The 20194-nt window shown below is 37.6% G+C and overlaps 3 protein-coding genes across 7 annotated transcripts in view; 2 read left to right on the top strand and 1 right to left on the bottom strand.

The window, feature by feature from the left end:
* Nucleotides 1-5862: 5862 nt before the first annotated feature.
* LOC147623120 (uncharacterized) lies at nt 5863-6582 on the top strand (the record flags this gene model as incomplete). Its single annotated transcript, XM_086821732.1, has 1 exon — nt 5863-6582. A coding segment is annotated over exon 1 (720 nt), but the record flags the coding sequence as incomplete, so codon positions are not given.
* Nucleotides 6583-6624: 42 nt separating this feature from the next.
* On the top strand, nt 6625-7297 carry LOC147623121 (uncharacterized). Its single transcript, XM_086821733.1, has 2 exons — nt 6625-6741; nt 6794-7297. The coding sequence occupies exons 1-2, from the start codon at nt 6625-6627 to the stop codon at nt 7295-7297; spliced, it is 621 nt and encodes a 206-aa protein (XP_086677859.1).
* A 7003-nt stretch (nt 7298-14300) lies between these two features.
* The window catches only part of LOC147623122 (uncharacterized), a 46820-nt gene continuing 40926 nt past the window's right edge, over nt 14301-20194 (bottom strand). For 4 of the 5 annotated variants that reach the window (XM_086821183.1, XM_086821181.1, XM_086821182.1 and 1 more), the window contains exons 7-8: nt 17433-17561; nt 15890-17338 (exon numbers count right to left, since the gene is read on the bottom strand). In XM_086821183.1, the coding sequence (XP_086677309.1) occupies nt 16334-17338; nt 17433-17561 (1134 nt within the window). In that variant the 3' untranslated portion in view covers nt 15890-16333. Of the gene's footprint in view, nt 14892-15889; nt 17339-17432; nt 17562-20194 lie in introns of those variants that run through there. The other variant, XM_086821180.1, reaches the window with a different exon arrangement.

Raw genomic sequence — 20194 nt, forward strand, 5'->3', positions numbered from 1 at the left:
ATAAAAAGTATTCATGGTGTGTGTGATGGTCTACATAATGTTTTAGCCACATGGACAAATTCTCACACGGCTTATCATTCTTAAGACATGGGTAGATCATCTGTTACCTTTCCATGGGAAGACAATTTATTGTGTGCTAGTGTAGAGAATGTTTTAGCCACATGATCAAATCCTATCAAAGCTTATTGTTCTTATAATATGTACAAATCATATGTTACTTTTCCATGGAAGATAGTATATTGTGTGCTAGTGTAAAGAATGTTTTAGCCACATGGTTGAATCCTCTCAAGGATTATCATTCTTAAAACATATGTAGATCATATGTTACTTTTTTGCGGAGGACACTTTATTATGTGCTAGTGTAGAGAATGTTTTAGCTACATGGTCCGATCCTCTCAAGGCTTATCATTCTTATAATATCTATAGATCATATGTTACTTTTTCATGGAAGACAATTTATTGTGTACTAGTGTAGAGAATGTTTTAGCCACATGGTTGAATCCTCTCAAGGATTATCATTCTTAAAATATACTTAGATCACATGTGACTTTTCCATGGGAAGACAATTTATGGCGTGCAAGTTTAGAGAATGTTTTAGCCACATGGTTGAATCCTCTCAAGGCTTATCGTTCTTAAAATATTTAGAGGCCATATGTAACTTTTCCAAGGAAGACAATTTATTGTGTGCTATGTCCACGTGGTAAGTAGAATAGTTATTAATATATTGGGAAGCACAAATGTTAGTGCATGCACAAGCAATAATTTTGGATGCAAAATTGAATAATCATATACCAATAGTTGGTATTATGGCCTAAATGTAGTGCACATTGTCAGTAATATACATCAAGAAGTAACTAATATGAGTTGTGTCAAATTAAAAAGTAGATTTGAAAAGAGTAGATTTATCCATATAATGAAATGAAAATAGAATAGCAAGATATGAATCTTATTTTATATGGCATTAATATTAGAATAGCCTTAACAGCTCTTGAAATATCTATGTAGACATAGGAACTCTTTTAGCAAAGCAATAAATGATGCAAAATGAGTAATCCTATGTAACTAACTTATTGCTTTCTATGTTGTCGTATTGCTTTCTATGTTGTCTTATAAAAAAATATATCAATAAATTAATATTATATTTAATAACATAATATTTTAATATTTATTATTTAATATAATATTTAATAATATAACTTATTATCATAATATAAAATAATATTATATTATAATAGTATATTTTGGAATATAATAATATTATAATATTGTTCACTATAGTGGTGGATTTCTTGGAAACTCTAAACGACATTTGAGGCACTAGTTGCTATGGGCAATGATCCCTAATGGGGGTCTAGGAGGCAGCACCCTTGGTGGGGGTCTGGGGGGCAGCGCCTCCCGGTAGGGGTCTGGGTGCAACGTCCCCAGTGGGGGGTCCGGGGGGCAACGCCCCCCCAGTGGGGCGGGATCCGGGGGCTGTCGGTAGTCCCCGGCCCCACGGTAAGACCTATGTGTGATATGAAAAAAAATCGATTGCTTAATTCTTATTACGAACTTTGATAAAAGTGATTTTTTAAAGATAATTCCATTTATTGTTAAACGTCCATTTTTTATAAACGTTCTTCATTAAATGTGATATATTCTTGAGAATATATGCTTCATTAAAGAAGATATCCTTTAATGACGTGAACCTAAAAGTGATTGTTTTAAGATAATTTCATTTATTATCAAACGTCCATTTTTTATAAACGTTCTTCATTAAATGTGATATATTCTTGAGAATATATGAGTCATTAAAGAAGATATCCTTTACTGATGTGAACCTTTTCTAAGAATTTGAATTTGGCCCTCTCTTTCTATCTTCTCTCTCTACGATTTCCCTCTTCTCCTAAAAACGTACTCTTCTTCTTGCTCGCACTTTCGACCCTGGTTTTTGTTCTTGCTCTCTCTGTGATGTTTTCTCTACATTACGACTCACCTAAGCTCTCTAATCAAAAGATTTGGTTGTGCTTAAGCAAGATTTTGACCCTTCATGTATGCTTCATCTGCATATCTACTTGTTTTCATCTTCTTGTTTCTGTCTTCACACGCTAATCAGACGCTAATTAGAAGCGACTTTTCCAGCAAGCTTCGCAACAACAACAGCCATTCACAATATTGACGCTAATCAAAACTTTGCCAGCAAGCATCGTAACCATAGCAATTTAAAGGTAGGCTCTTTGCCTCATGCATGTTCTTTGTTTTCTTGATTTTCTGGTTCATAATACTTAATTACATAATTAATCTTTCTTAATCATAATTAGCTAGTAAGATAAATGAGATCATATAGTACATTCATGTCTTAAAAATAAAAATATGGTTAACTTCACACCCAGTTTTCTTAAAATCGAGAATGTTTCTTGACTAAGAGCCTACTTGAAAAAACAAACAATGCAGAAATAAGAAAACAAGTATGAAACTAACCTTGATCAGTTTTTCAACACTCTTGTTATGGCAAAGATGCGACCTTGTCCCTTGAGAATGCTTCTGTCTTGCTGATTTTTCTTGTATGCTGCGTTGACCTTGCTTGTATAAGCGTACTTGTATATACTACTTGCACATATGTGTAATCACTCACTATGCAGAAAAGAAGTGATCTATCCGTGTAGCACAATAGAGACTAATTGGACATTGTAGAATAATTCTCTGTATATGTATGCATTTCACATGAAATGACTTTTTCAAGACACACATATACTTGTGCTTACAAAAGAGGTAACAAAAATATACTTCTGGTTATATGATGCTTCAAACAAAAGTGACTGTGTGGCCAAAAGCCATGGTCAATATGAAAGCTTCTTTCTGAAATAGCCATAGAATATTGCCTTGTGGTCAAATCTTTGTACCCCAACTATTACATGTAACATGTTGTGTCTCTATTGCATATCAGACTAAAATCGGATGAAAGTAAGAAAATCATGCATACTTTCAATGTCACATAATAATATGGCTAAAATCCATGGGCACCTATGTTTGATTGTTACATGGAATTATGGTTAAAATCCATGGACACCTAGGTTATTAAGATGGTTCTTTTTGTATTCTAAAATTTTTTAATCATCTTATATCATCCAAGATCACTTGTACATTGAAAGGATTTAAGGAAGTTGGCCAAGTAGAGCTGTCTTCTAAGAGTAAAACCAAACATAGCAAAGTTTTTAACATATGGTCAAATTCTATAGAAGACATCTCCTTCAAAAACCCATGCTACACATAGAATATAAATTATCAACTGGCCACTTTCATGACAATATGTCCACGATGAATCTATGACGATGTCTACATAAAATTACAAAAAAACCTTTCATTGTGGCATGAGAGTATGGATAAAATCCATGCTCACTTTTGTATATCCATTAGTGATCTCTAACATTAGTGCTCTCCATTGTCACAAGATTTGTTCATATGGTCAAATTCTACCTTATAATTATTACATTCAACATTTTGGACACATAGGCTTTTGCCTTGTGGTCAAATCTTTGTATCTCAATTGTTACATGTAACACATTGTCTCTCTATTTCATGTCAAACAAAATTTGAAATTATGGAAAAAAAGTAAGAAAATCATGTATTCTTTCAATGTTGCATAATAGTATGGCTAAAATCCACGAGCACCTATGTTTGATTGTTGCATGGAATCATGGTTAAAATCCATGGACACCTAAGTTACTAAGATGGTTCTTTTTCTGTTCTAAAATTCTTTTTCAATCATCTTAATTACAAGATCACTTGTATATTGAAAGGCCTCAAGGAAGTTGGCCAAGTAGAGGTGTCTTCTAAGAGTAAAACTAAACAAAGCAAAGTTTTTGGTCAAATTCTATAGAAGACATCTCTTCAAAAGCCCATGAATATGAATTATCAATTGGCCACTTCCACTATAATAGGTCCATGATGAACCTATGACCATGTCTACATGAAAATTGGCATTACAAATAAACCTTTCATTGTGGCATGAGAGTATGGATAAAATCCATGCTCACCTGTGTTTGAAATTATAGCTAAAATCCATGCTCACCTGTGTTTGATTGTTGCATGAAATTATTGAGCACCTAGCTTACAAAGATGGTTCTTTTTGTGTTCTGAAATTGTATATGGATCAAGATCACTTGTATATGGAAAAGCCTCAAGGCTAGGTAGAGATTCCTTCTCAGAGTAAAACTAGAAAGAGAAAAGTTTTTGCCATATGGTCAAATCCTATGCATGCATATATTATAATCATAACACTATTGAATAAAGTTTTGGCCATGTGGTCAAAACCTAATATTTCTATATGAAGTATCTTGCCATATGGTTAAATTCTAACTTAAACCCTTTCTATGATGATATTTGGACATACATTGGTCAAATCCTATGCATGCATATGGTAATCATAACACTATTGAGTAAAGCTTTGGCCATGTGGTCAAAACTTGAGATTTGTTTCTAATATATCTTACTTTTTGTATTATGTAGGTTTATTCAATGGCAAAGAAATCTACTTCGGCAAGGAAGGAGAATCAAATCATTGATGGAGTTAGTGGGGATTTTGTGTGGCCTTGGTTTATGGATGTTTATGACAAAGAAGGAAAAAGGGCAAACAATGTCCTTATATATGCTTCAAAGCTTGAGGATTCAACATATGATCAAGTTGGGATCATTGAGGGGTTGATGGATGGATGTGCTGGGAAGGAAGGGATCCCGTGTATTGTAGTAAAGATCAAGGGAAAGAACATTGACTACAACCTGGATCCCTTATCTTTTCAATCTACACATATAAAAGAGGATGAAGTATACTCTTTGAGAGCAATGGGTTGGAGCCTCCCAGAGAAGATATCAGGCACACAGGACATAATAGCTACATTTGAGTCTATCAAGCATAGTGAACTTCTTTTTCCTACAAAACATGGTGATCGACCAAAGAAGAGGACAAAGATTCAAGATGCACAAGCACAATCAATAGCTTCAAACTCACAGGCCCTTGGTGTGAGTGTACCTCCTAACACTCCTCTAGACAACACAAACCAATCTTCAAAGGCACAAGTAATCCAAGCAACACCTTTGGTGTCACTTGAAGTCAAGGGTGTTGAAAGAACATTTGACTTTCCGGACATGGTTAAGAAGAAGGGTAAAAAGGATGGTTTAGGATTTCACATGTTTGAAAAATACTTTCCATTTGGCTCAACCACACAGTTTCCTATTGATGTTGGTAGATGCTATGAGGCACCACCTTTATATGCCTATAGAACACTTTGTTGGGATTATGTGCAAAAGTTGACATCATCTTTTGTAAAGAATCCCATGAATCCAGCAACAGTAGCATACCTCATGCCCTTTTTGGAGGAGAGTGATGTGAAGCGACCCATGCATCGTGACGAGGTGGAAGTGGATAAGCTACATTCTTACTCCTATTGGATCATATCAGGTCTTCACTCAATCCATGCGGCGGGAAAGATCTATATCCTAAGTGTAGCACTCATCGATGCCTAGCAACCAAACATCTATATGCCACAAGGAATGCAAGAATCTTGGTGGACTGTCCTGCTGAAATGTGCATTGAGATTTCTAGGATGACAAATATGGAATCCCACAATGTTATGAAGAATGGTCCTTATCTTGAGCAACTTCAACAAGTAAGGGATCAATGGATAACATTTGGGTCTCCACCAAAACCTCAACAAGGGCTTCCAAAGGGTAGTCCTCAAAGAGTACCATGGGAGGTAATGATGTACAACCTTAGCTTGTCTTATTCAAGATGCATTTGGTGTTTTCTTTCTCATTTCATATTTTTATTTTTGATAGAGATTTATAGAATACATTGGAGAAAAGTGTGCATCATGTGATTGTCATATGATAGTGAGCACACAAGAGATATTTGATGGTTGGATTACCATCATGAAGAGATACTCAAAGGGGGAGCTTTCATCTCAAGAGGATACCACCACAAAGAAGGGAAGGCAACCTTCTCCCGCAACTTTTTGTTGCCTTATGGGTCTAAAGGATGGGGACATCCTCACATTACAAAAGGAAGTTAATGATGGACACATCGTCTTTCTTAGAAACAAATGGGACAAAGAGGATGTTGTTGACATGGAGACAAGGGCAAAGCAAATCAAGCAAGATAGGGTGCTCCATGAGGAGCTAGTTTCTCTCTTCAATGCCTCAACTCATGCTAGCAATAGTATGATGAAGAGTTGGGAAGATCTTGTTGCTGAATATGACATCACCAACGATGTATACACAAAGATTTTAGGTGTTTGCAATGATTGGGTGTCAAAAAAGCTCACACGTGGGGCTGATGCAGGACCATTGCCAAATGGTGCAAAAGACATTGTGAACTTTCTTATTGTGAAGAAGCAAGATCCTCTTCATTCTTCTACTAGCTTACCTTGGCAAGTATATATTGTGGGGTGCAACCTTGAGGCATTCGATCTTATATATGATGTGTATAAAGATCCTATTACCATTGGTGTGGTTGTCCTAGAAGTGGCACATGGAGTTGAGGGCATGACATGGGATTCTATCATGTTTGGAAAGGTGGTCTTCACATTGTTAAAAATGACATGTGAGCCTAAACAATTCATTTTGTTGTCATTTCTCAACTGCAAACAAATGGCAGCTATGGAGGCGGCCCTTGAGAATCTTTCATGCAAGTACCATATGCAAGTTGGAAGTGTTGACTTCCTACCAATGGCCAAGAGTCTTGCTTTTGGGGCCATGGATTCATTTGTTGTGTTGACACTTGTGACCATGGAGAAAAGCTTGTGACCATGGAGAAAAGCTTGTGTTGACACTTGTGACCATGGAGAAAAGCTTCATCAATCTAGATCGATATGTTGGAAATTCCAACAAGCCATGCATTTTGGATAATGAATCCATTGAAGCCATTGACAAAGAAGGAAAGGATGGAGAGCTTGAAGAAGAACAAACTATTGCAAAGGCCATATTTAGAAAGAAAAGGAAGGTCATCAAGGCTACAATCAAGGCATTCAATGATGCACATGAAGTTGTATGTGATATATTCTCATGTGGTGTTGCATCAACGCTCGCATTGGAACATCACATGAAGACTATTGCAGTGGTGTGCAATAGTCAAGAGCAAAGAGAGATTGAAGCGGCATGTTGGAGAGCCCATGAGAGCGCCAACCCACCTACAAGTGCTCAAGAGGTTCCTGCCATTGGTGCTCTAGCTCTTGATCTACCGCCAGAGGGTGTGGATGAATCAAGCCAAGACATAGCAAATATTATTATGAAAGAGAGGTTGAAGGCTACTTCAGGTGTTTGAACCTCTCTATCTCTAACTTTTGTCAATGAGAACACTATGGTGTAAGGTTGAACTTGTGTTTTGGAGGACGATTTCATGACATAACATTTCCTACATATTTTCTCATTTTGTGGTGCTATCTAAAGCAAGCCTTACAAGCCTATTTCTCTCAGTTTTGTGTTTATTGTTTAAGAGTCCTTATTTCTAGAAATATTTTCATCATATTGTACCTAAAATTGGTTGCAAAAAGTTTGTGCTTTTGTATTAAAATACAAGTATGAAGTACATGATAATGTTGGAAGAAATATTTTCTTGTATGGTATAGCTAGAATGCTTCAATCAATTGCTATTACATTACTTTGATCCAAATGTTGGTATTGGTTTTCTCTAAAGTTTTGTGTCCTTCAATATTTTTCCATGTGGTCAAATATATTAGAAGAAAATGTTTTGTGTCATACAACTACATTGAGTTTTTCAATTTCAATTGCAGTGCTTTGATTGAAACATTGGTATGACTTGTATTATCAAAGGTGTCAATGTGGTGTCTATTGATATTAGGCCACATGATCTAATTTTTTTCTCTTGAAATATGTTTTTCTAAGTATGCTCAACATGCATGTCCTACATGCACATCAATGTGGAATATTGTAGCATGTGTGTATGGAAAAATATTCTAAAATGTTCATTGCAACTATATACATTGTTGTATCTTAATTCAATAGTCATATAATATTACTTTTTGAGATTTTTTTGCCACATGGTCAAAAAGTACAAGATAAAATTAGTGCGAGCAAAAATTTTAAAAATACAACATATTTAAAATTTTAACATAACTAAAAATTCAACATAATAAAGTAAGCCATGAGCTAAAAAAATTTAACAAGAGATGAATTTGCCCTTAAGCATGATGAAAGCAGTTGTGTCTCCGCTAGTTAAAGCCTTGCGTCCCGTAAACTTTTCGTTTCTCTTCTCTTCTTCGTTGGCTACCAGACCAGGATACTCTTCCTTGGGTCCTCTGACTTGGAATGGATAGCGGAGCGTTAGTAGGGAGCTGTGAGATGGATACGGTGCTTTATCGTGGGGGAGTATTCGATGCCGGGACTCCCTGAATGATCGTACCAAGGAATTCTATCGTCCCTGCAGCTATTTCTGCAAATTTTGCGGAGCCTGTCTCTCAGGGTTCAGGTTAGATTATGGAGAGTGAGTGATACGTTCCTAGATTTTCATTATCAACTCTACGGGACCAACCATTCCCAGTCAGAAGTCGTCGGCATATCAAACGTAACGGATCCTAATGAAGACAAGAGGAGTTGAACAAGCCATAAATTCAATCTAGCAAAAGCTAGAAACACAATCTAGTACAAGCTAGAAAACCAATCCATTACAAGGCAAAGTCACAATCTATAGGAAGCAAGCTTCTTCTTCTATGAGGCCCATAAGTTTTCAGACTTCTGGTGAGAGGCGGAACAAACTCATCTTCATCCACAATTGCCTTGTAAACTTGTATATGCTCTTTCCCAAATAGAAAGATACGATGCATAATAGTTTTCTTGTGAGATTGATTGTCTTGCTCATCGTCAATTTGACAATAGGATTGCCACGACTACCCAATTCTACATTATGGTTGCCATGCACATCTTCATCGCTTTGTCCTCCATCAGCACCTTCACCTTGATCATTTTCATGATCATCTCTATTGTATTTTGCACGTAGAGGATTGAAGTATCTATAACGAGGAGTATTTGTAAAGAAGATTTTGTCAATGTCTCAGCACTAGGTCAGATGAGGGAGGTTCATTACTTTCCAAATGGCATCGGACCTCGTCCTCAAGCTCATACCAGATCCAATTTTTGGAATTATCCATCAAGCTGCTGATAGTATTTCCCCATACGAACCATTTTAAGAAGAGAACTTTGAAGTGAAGCTCCTAGTTTGTTGGCTATGTAATTGTCCCTGTATACATATGCTCGTTTCAAACAAATTTAGAGGTGACAAGCATACTTTTTTTTTTCAAGTGTGCTTGTCCATAAAGAGCGTAGAGTTAATGCCCTCTTGTTATCTCCTCACTAGATATATTATGCGAGAAGAACTTGAAGTGTGGCTTATGTAAATCTTCATACAATATCCTATCATCCCTTCAAATGTGTGCATTTTAATTTGTCTTAAACCTTTGCACATTACAATACCACCCTTAGGTTTGAACAAATCCTAGCCTAAATATCTTTTGATGGTTTTCCCTACACTTATAAGTGATGGAACCATAAGACGTATAGCTATTTGAAAATGTAAGTGGTTCAAAGTACCACCTTTTTCTAATGCAAACATTCATTTTAAACAATCCATCCTTGTAAACTCTTCAAGTGGCTCCCAACAACTGCAACTGTAGATAAGTGAAAAGATGGAGAGGAACACGCCATGCATAGAGAAAGACGAGAATAACACGCCATGAAAGAAGTTAAAAGCTTTAAAACAAGGAAAATTTTAACAAGCATCATATGAACCCCAACAATTGGGGTGTATAGTGGGTGGACTGTGGGTGTGTCTAAGCTAGAAAAATCTCTATAACAAAGACTCCAGAGAGGAAGGCGCCATGCATAGAGGAAGACGAGAAGAACATGCAAACGAAGACACCACACACAACCACCAGTTGTTGTAGACAAGAGGAAATGAAGACTTCGGAGAGGAAAGCGCCATGCATAGAGGGATATGAGAAGAACATGCCACCCATGGAAGAAGTAAAAATCTTTAAAAGAAGGAAAATTTTAACAAGTGTCATATGCACCCCAACAATTGGGCTGCATATTGGGTTGTGAAGTGTGGTAGTGGGTTTGTCTAAGCTGGAAATCTCTCTCTCTCTCTCTCTCTCTCTCTCTCTCTCTCTCTCTCTCTCTCTCTCTCATCAACTCGGATGGCCACTTTGTTTGTGAAGCCTCTTCATGTCTATGAATCACAGAGGAGGGGGTAGTCCTTAGCACAGTGGAGGGCGTTGGTTTCCCCAAGTGTCCACTCCTTCTTTCTTAGTGATGGCGGTGAGGAGAGCATGCCAATACGATGCGCAATATGGGCATAGATGCAGAGGGTGCAAAATGGTGTCTATGTCTCGTTTGAGTAGGGTACTTAGGGTGCTTGCTCTTTCAGTTGTCATGCGTAAGCATGCGAGTAAGAAGAGGAGGGTGGTTCTCTGGGTGAGGAAGAGTGGGAGAGGATAAGAGGGCATGGAAGGAGGAGGAGGAGAAGGGCAACAAAAAGGAGGGTGTGTGGGTGAGGAGGAGGATGTGTAGGCTCAGACAGTTAATTAATTAAAAATAGTGAATAGGTTTACCTCTAGCCATGAAAACCTCTAGCATTTCAAAGCAACCTATAAATTGAGTATTTATATTATGTCGTTAAAACAATGATTTTGAAGGTTTCAGAACAAAGTTTTGTTTTAGCAGTAATAATAATAAAAATATCTATTTTGCTGATGGGTGTGTAGTTCAACTGGTAGAATGGCCGGGTTCCACGATGGAGGCCCGGGTTCGATGCCTTAGGGACTACACGACGGTGGCATGCTGATGGTATATCCACCTTCCCAAGAAAAATACATTTATTTTGGATAATTTCAATGTGTTAAATATATGTATATGCTCTCCCTCCCTTTTGTTTATTTGTCTATCTCCTTTTGGATCTCTCTCTCTCTCTCTCTCTCTCTCTCTCTCTCTCTCTCTCTCTCATGGAGGTCGCGGTGTTATCTATCTGGATCCTATCTGGATTGTAGCTTTTTGTGGTTTTAGGGACATGGCTCTCATGTGAGAGAGCAAACTAAAGGGATCTCTCTCAACGTGACCAAAGAAAGCATGGGGAAATTAGAAAATGCATGAATTTGCAATATCTGAAGGAATAGGCAACAAAAGCAGTGAAGTGGGGGGGGTAAGAGATAACCTTAGGCAAATAGCCTTAACTATTAATTATAATGTATGCGAGTAATGGGCATTAATAATACACAAGTCAAATTGATTGAATAGGCGAATAGACTCCCAACATCCTTTTTTTGCATTAAACGCTTATGTTTCCTTATTTTATGTGTGGGAAGACCTTAGGATACCTTAGTATAGGGAAGTGTGATTTAAATTTTTATTAAAGTTTAAAACCTTAGGTGTTTTAAGAATTTTTCTTAATGATTAGATTTTTGGGTTATATTTTCTTTTTAAAAATTAATAATTTGATTTTAATGATTGTTTTTTTAAAATATTTTTTTTACCAACATCCTTTTTTTGCATTAAATGCATACGTTTCCTCATTTTGTGTGTGGGAAGACCTTAGGCTACCTTAGTATAGGGAAGTGCGATTTAAATTTTTATTAAAGTTTAAAACCTTAGGTGTTTTAAAGATTTTTCTTAATGATTAGATTTTTGGGTTATATTTTCTTTTTAAAAAATAATGATTAGATTTTAATGATAGGTTTTCTTTTTTAAAATTTTTAATTTTTTCAATTGATGCTTATTCACTCTAACACATTACTTTATTTTTTTGATGGTGCTTATTCTTAATTTTTGGTATAGATCCAAGGCATACTAAGGTTTGAAAGTTAAGCGATAATCTTAGTAGAAGATAAAATTAGTGCGAGTCAAAATTTTGAAAATACAACATATTTAAAATTTTAAGATAACTAAAAATTCAACATAATAAAGTAAGCCACAAGCTTAAAAAAATTCAACCAGAGATGAATTTGTACTTAAGCATGATGAAAGCAGTTGTGTCTATTTATAAAGACTAGAAAACAAGAGGACATAATGGACAAGCCATAAATCCAATCTAGCAAAAGCTAGAAACGCAATCCAGTACAAGCCGAAAAACCAATCCATTACAAGGCAAAGTCACAATCTACAGGAAGCAAGCTTCTTCCTTTATGAGGCCCACAAATTTTCAGACTTCTGGTGAGAGCAGAATAAACTCATCTCCATCCACAATTGCCTTTTTAAACTTGTATGCTCTTTCCCTAACAAAAAGATACGATGTAGAATAGTTTTCTTGTGATTGATTGTCTTACTCATTGTCAATGACAATAGGATTGCCACGACCACCCAATTCTACATTATGGTTGCCATGCACATCTTTATCACTTTGTCCTCCATCAGCACCTTCACCTTGATCACCTTCATGATCATCTCTATTGTATTGTGCACGTAGAAAATTGAAGTATCTATTACTAGGAGTATCTGTAAAGACGATTTCGTCAATGTCTATACACTAGGTTAGATGAGGGAGCTACATTACTTTCCAAATGGCAGCGGACCTTGTTTTGCTCATGCTAGATCCAATCTTTGGAATTATACATGAAGCTGCTGATAGTATTTCCCCTGTGAACCATTTTGAGAAGAGTACTTTGTAGTGAAGCACCCAGTTTGTTGGCTATGTAATTGTCCATGTATACATATGCCCGTTCAAACAAATTTACAGGTGACAAGCATACTTTTTTTTAAAAGGTCTGCTTGTCCATAAAGAGCGTAGTGTTAACACCCTCTTGTTATCTCGTCACTAGATATATTATCAGCTTATGTAAATCTTTCATATACAGTATCCTATCAACCCTTCAAATGTGTGCATTTTAATCTGTTTTAAACCTCTACACATTACTATACCACCCTCAAGTTTGAACAAATCCCAGCCTAAATATCTTTTGATGGTTTTCCCTACACTTATAAGTGATGAAGCCATAAAACTTACAACCATTTGAAAATGTAAGTGGTTCAAAGTACCACCCTTTTCTAATACAAACATTCCTTTTAAACAGTCCATCCTTATAAACTCTTCAAGTGGCTCCCAACATGAGAGATGTATGTCTCTATTTCCTATAGCCACAGTCACTGATACTTCAAAGAGGTTTGTTTTCTTCTCCAGTGGGAATTGAGGAATCTTGTGTACAGAGGGCTTTGAGTCTGCATTCTTTTCATTTGTCATGGGTTGTTTCCCTTTTGAGTTGCGATGTATAGATCTTGCACAATAACGTTTTCATTGTTAACATATATCACATATTAGATAATAAAGAGCTAGAACTATAATTTTGAAAAATAAGCACGCCAAAAAATTTGAAATAATATATTATGTGCTAAATTAGTATGTTTGGGGTACATATTTAACGTTCAAGAAATTGAAATTAATATGGTCTGCTAGAAATCAATGTGTATAAATAAGTATGTTTAAATAATATGTATGTTGTCTAATAATGTGTTGTGTTTGGAATTAATGAGATGTGCATATAAATAAGTGTGTTTAAATAATATGTATGTTGTCTAATAACATGTTTTGTGTTTGAGGTAAACGTTTGGGATGCGTTCAAAAACTAGGAATTAATATGGTACACCAAAAATTAATGAGATGTGCATATGCACCCCAAACGTTGTGCAATAATCTTAAGCCAATAAAAAAATTTACTGACAAATGAAAGGCTTAATTTTTAAAAAAAAATTAATTGTGAAGGCTACCCAAGCATTCATTTGCAGTAACTTCGCCCATAAGAAACTATTAAAAAAACTTAGAGGCAAATGAAAGGCACAAAATTTTTTTTAAAGAAAATACATTCATATTAATTGTGAAGGCCACTAAAGCATTCGATATGCAGTTAGCCAAAAAAGATTATAACTGTGTAATTATAATTTACAGCATTACTGATAATCACTCAGCATTCCCAACACAAATATAAAACTTGGAAATCGTGAGACAAATATAAAACTGGATTTTATATTAATAAATTTTCACACAGAATATGCACAAAATATTCAACGACAAGCGAGTAATACATACATATTTAGAAGCACAAAATATTACAACAAAACGCAGAATATCAAATAAATTTTCACACAAAATACGCACAAAAAATTATAACAAAAACACAGAGAAATGTGGAGGCATCGTATATAAAAAGTAGATGCATACAATATATCAAACTGATTGAGTTCATACAATATATCAAACGGATTGAGTTCATGACCTGCTTTCTCCTTCACTGCACGAGCATGTTGATCTGCGCACATTAGCTCCATTGCTGGCCGGAACTTGGTTTACCAGAGGAACCTGCTTTCTCCTTCACTGCATGAATCACCAGTACATCACTTATTTACCAGAGGAACCTGCTTTCTCCTTCATTTTACCAGAGGAACCTGCTTTCTCCTTCACTGCATGAATGCTACGAACCGTGTAAGGGCCCTTCGGTGGTGTCACAATTCGAGGGCAGGGTGTATAGCATTCAGCCCTAGGCATAGTCGACGCAGAGGGTTCATCTTCATGGAAAAGCAATATAGAAGAAAACCCTCATGGAAAAGCAATATAGAAGAAGAACCACTAGACCATCATATGTCATGATACTACCAATATCATCAAAAGCCTTCCCTTCTACGAGGCATGACGAAAACACAGAAGCAAGCACCTAGGAAAAAATTGAGGGATAACGTAAGAACTAGGGATGAAGTACGTATATATTGACAGGCAGTACTGCTCTTTAAATAAGGCATAGACAGTCTAGAAACAGAAGCATGCATGCGCTCAGTATGGGACAAACATCATACTTGGCAAAGAAAACGAAGCTTACAGAAGTCATCACCATGACGAGGACCAGATGAAATCCAACAAATAATATCTGCACCACAATGAACGTGCAGAAGAACCAATTAAATAAGGACATGAAAAAAAAAAAAGCACATGACAAGCGTGGGAGAGACAAAGGTATACCAGTGAGATGACAACACGAACATAAAACTCGGAAAAGAAATCAAGGTTGCACATGCAGCATGGCCGACAGCGCACACACACACACACACACACACCAAAACCTTAGGTGAAATCTAAGTGTTTTTACATTGGACTAAAATGCAAGCCCCCCACCACCCCAAGAGCATAGAGATCATCACATCGAATCAGCCAGAGTGGCTATGGAAGGGTGCCCCCTATGTTGATGCCAGCCCTGAGACTGTCATGCTTGCCAGCAGGCACACACAGACCCATTCCAAGCCCGGATAATTTCCTTGTGTATCATTTAGCATTGACTCCATATCCCTGGCTCTTGAAAAGTATTACCTGCCCAAATCTATTAAAGCTCTTGAAATGGATTTCCCACCACCATGAAGAACCATCATCAAAGAAAGCCACTTGAGCATGAAGTCTGTTAAGGAATGCCTGCTGGAGCTCCTGGAAGGTAAAATTGAAACTAGATTTTTCACGACAAGGAGTCGAGTTCAAGGAGAAAAGTAGAATATCTTGGGCACACTGAGGTGTCTTTCAAATGAGGAGTGGCTAAACATATGATGCAGCAGGTTGTACAAAATTCCCAAAGTGCTCCTAATGTGTTGAATGCATTTTATAACATGTGGTATCAACCTTATTATAAATTCAGCAAGACTAGAAGGATTCTCTCTAGGCATGCCTTGGGTTTGTTGAAAATCTTGTGAAGAACTAGACGAATGCGAGGTAGAGATTCACCTCATGCATTGCTTACACACAAACAAACTTACTTAGAACCAACCCTTTTTCAATATCAATGGCATGGAACCATAGGATGTGCTTCTTGTACTGTTCCTTGTGAAATGGACTGCAATGCTAGGAACATGCATTAAAGATGGCTGAGAAGAGAAAGGATTATGGTTGTTAACACAGGTCCAAATCGCTTGACCCGTTGCTTATTGCCTATCATGAAGGTGAAGGGCCCTTACATAGTTCACAACAAAGTAGGTTCACCTTCAGATATCAGGATAGTAAAAAGTTGACATATAGTTCTCAAAACAAGGTTACATGAAAACCTCCTTTTGTATGGTTTACAGTTCACAACAAAGCTTTCACTCTCTGATACATCAAAGAGTGAAAAAACCTAATGTAACATTCCAAACATTAAGGTTCAAAGTTTGTTTAGGGTGTACCCATATATATACGAACAGAAAGAAAATAACCTTTATACCAAACCAGATTGAGCCCGGGGTTCCCTGGAAACTATGTCAAAATTTTCGTATAAATGTCACAACAAGTGGTTTATAAAGGATTTTAGGGTTTCACCTCTGTCGATATCTGAGAGCTTCATCGACAAGTTCTTCATACAGCTGGAGAGCCCACATCCGCTTGTAGTCGGACTTGAGTGAGGGAGCCTTCAAGATTCTTTCTAATTTGCCTCTTATCATCATCATCATCATGTAGTTGTTGGACTTGAGTGAGAGAGCCTTCAAGATTCTTTCTAATTTGCTTCTTATCATCATCATCATCATGAAGTTGTTGGACTTGAGTGACAGAGCCTTCAAGATTCTTTCTAATTTGCCTCTTATCATCATCATCATCATGAAATTGATTCGTGTCATCACCATCATTGTCATCATCATCATCATGTCGCTTCACATCATCCTCATCATCAACAAGATCAACATCATTTTGGCATGGCCCTTTTCTCTTCTTGCCTGTCCTGCATGACTTGGGAGTTCTGAGAGAGGAGGGTTTTCTTCTTGGTTGGCTTTCTTTGTGATGCAAAGGCACTCTTCTTGCAGGAGTGCACAGCTGTGGTGGAAACACAAGCGCCTTTTTGAGCAAGCCTTCTAGATTCTTTCTCCCTTGCTTCACATCATCATCATCATTGTCATCAAGACATTGCTTCCCATCATCAACAATAACATCATCATTCTGGCATGAACCTTTCCTTGTCTGATCTGTTCTGCGTGACTTGGGAGTTGTATAGGGCAAGGGCCTACTTACTGGCTGGCTTCCATTCTGCTTCACAGGCACCCTTCTTGCAGGAGAGGAGAACTGGGGTGGCAACACAAGCAACCTTCTGGGGAAACCCTTTAATGCAGGTGAGCCAAGCTTCTCCAAAGCTGCTTGTGATGCCGCCGATAATGTGGCAGGTGATGCCATCGATGGTGAAAATGAACATGTGTCCAGATTTCTCTTTACCAACAACTTGAACGGGGGCCTCATGATGGATCGTACATCATTTTTGTTCTCATCGGGCTCACCACCAGTAGAATGTGGGCATTGTTTGCTTTCACTGGTTGAATGAGAATCGATCTTGGATGATGGTGTTTGCAGCTTTGATGGTGTGCCAAAAGCAGTCTGCAAAGGAGAAGGGTCAAATCATGGGTTGCAAGCAGGCAAGAATTATGCATAATTCAAGGGTTTTCTTTTTGAAAACAAAAAATTGAAGTACCTTGATGGGAGTAGAGCATGTTGATCTGTGCACATTAGCTCCATTGCTGGCCGGAACTTGGTTTTCTGTAGCTTCTGGCTTTTCTTTTGCTTTAGGACATTGGCCATATCCAGCAACTCTTTTGAAAAGCTAACCACAACCCAAAAAGATCTCATTAATACTATTCAAGAAAAAAAAAACTACCAAAAAAGTGTATTGATTTAATCTGGGAGCAAGTTGAATTACTACTTTAACCCAGATTTGGGACCAAAATTCACCAAATCAAAGCAATCCCCAAATTGGATGAGGCCATTATATTTAAGAAGAAAAAAATCAGCCCCAAGTAACAAACGATTAGCGGCAAATTGCAGTAATTTACCAGCTAATTTAGCAGAGATTTAAAGATCAACCTCTTACTTATGGAAGAAATTAGGATACGTTTAACAAGATAAAGAGCCTTACTTACTTGAGGAGAGATTTTCCCTGCAAATTTAGGAGAGAAAACAAGCGGTGATTGGTGGGTGGGCTTGGTGTGAGTGGGAGGCTCTTCGAAGCGTTTACGCCTGCCTTGGACAAGAACTCGCCGGGGCTGTTTGGAGAAGAGAGATTTAGCAGAATCTCAAGAACCCACAAAGGTTTAAGTATTAAGAACATGCGGAGCTGAATAACCCATGATAATGTCTACACTTACCAAGCTGAATAAGGGCTGGGGGGCCTTTGGGGTGGTTTTGCTCTGAGATTTCAATGGCGTGGTCTCCATGACAGCAGCTTACTTGCATAGCAATTTGGATCTTTGTTGGGCGGATGGATCTTTTTGTTAGCTGGTGGAAAGAGAGGAGGAAGTTCGAAAGGAGCCGTTATGTGTCTGAATAAAAGTGGGTTCACACCTGAGGGTGGCATTGGCCGCCCTAAGTTCGTGGGTGCTCAATGTCATCATGTAGTCTTGGCCATGGTGTAGGGTTTGTTTTTGAGGGGGATCCTGTCAGGTTTTGGGCATTTTGGCTGTTAAATACAACTAGTTATTTTGAGTGCCGTCAAAAAAAATAAAAAGCATGCCCTACTTTTACTAAACCTGCTATTTTGAAGGGTGGCCTCGCTTGAAAAAACGTCCTTTGATGGCACAGGACAACCTGCAACAAGAGCCATGGTGCTGGCCAAGGGCAGGTCCTCTGGAGGCTGCTTGCTCTAGAAAGTGGGTCCGAGTTGCACAGGGAAAACAAGACCACCTACATGGCCTTTTCTTTGTATATGCAAATCAGCCCCCTCAAAGAGGCTTTGCTTGTGAATCAACCCTTCAATATGCTCATGTCCGCTTTGTTGTCACAATTATAAATAGTGTGTTTTCACCTGCTTGAGAGAAGATATGTGTTTAATATGTTCTAGCCCGAGTGGCAATGCTCAATATCTCCTATCAATTGTGTGTGAATTAATAGCCTTTCGTCTCACACTCTTTATATGTGTGGCATGAAGCCTACTGCTAACAAAAGAAAGTTTAATTGATGTGAGACTATGGTCCTAGATACCTTATGTTGCCTCTTTAAAGCCAAGGACAAATATTATGGTGCTAGATAGCTTATGTTGCCTCTTTAAAGCCAAGGACAAAGACTATGGTGCTAGATAGCTTATGTTACCTCTCAAAGCCAAGGACTAAGTGTACATAAGGACTACCTTTCTAAATATTTCTTTGTTGCTCTCAAATGCCATTTTGCTTGTATCCCAATTCATCTTCATATGTGATTTTCAAGGTTTATGTTTGTATCATTGTCTAAGGTTAGGATTAAGATGTGTAGGGTTAGGGTTATGATGTGTTGGCTTAGGATTAGGATTAGGGTTAAGATGTGTGAGGTTAGGGTTAGGGTTAAGATGTGTTAGGTTAGCATTAGAGTTATGATGTTTATTTGTAACACGAATGTATTGCCATCTTACTTGTGCGAATGGACACTTATCTATTGTACGATGACGTTGGAACGTATAAATTGGCCTTACCTTGTACTTAATATCAAATTGGTCAAGTAGTTGCTTAATACTAGTAACAGTGGTGGCTAGACCATTTTTAAGTTTGGTTGGCCTAGTGTGAAAACTAGTCACTTGTATATAAGTCATTTTTGACAATAAGCGATATACAATCATTCCCTTGCAATAGTTTACTTGTGAGCTCCCCTTCTTCCCTCTTCTTGCTTGCTTGCTATTAGATTCTTATACGCTAGATGGTTGCTTATTTGAATAGGTTTGAGTGTAGGTTTTCTTCTTCCATTAGCTACTTCTTTTCTCTCCGTTTGTGAGAGAGGAGCATCGTGAAGGCATCTCTTGTTGCCACCATCTAGGCATAGAGCTCTCCTTTCACCCCTTTGGCAAAGGAGCATCTCGGTGTGACAATGGAGTGAGGACATGATAGATGACCCCCATAGGGAGGTTGCAATTAAGGCAAGTCCTAATGACACGTGCTTTGCCAAGGCTAAGGTAAGCTCTTGACTTGAATATATTTGGTACCCTGCTTCTGCAGGGAACTAGTCTAGGGCTTAGCTCCGTTTATCTAAGTTTTGAATAGAATGGACAAATAAACGTAAGCTAGTCCTTGGCAAAATGGGACGCCAAATATGTTTAAGCCAAGAGCTTACCTTAGCTTTGGTGAAGCATATGTCATGGGGTCTTGCCTTAAAGCCACAAACTGTAACCAACATGATCCCAATAGCTTGGGATGGATGGATAAATAGAGCTAAGCCCTAAGCTAGTCCCCAACAATGGGGCATCAAATATGTCAAGTCAAGAGCCTATCGTAGCCT

This window comes from Cibotium barometz, chromosome 27 (genome assembly GCF_041138505.1).
Source record: "Cibotium barometz isolate CiBa-2024 chromosome 27, ASM4113850v1, whole genome shotgun sequence".
Lineage (NCBI taxonomy): Eukaryota > Viridiplantae > Streptophyta > Polypodiopsida > Cyatheales > Cibotiaceae > Cibotium > Cibotium barometz.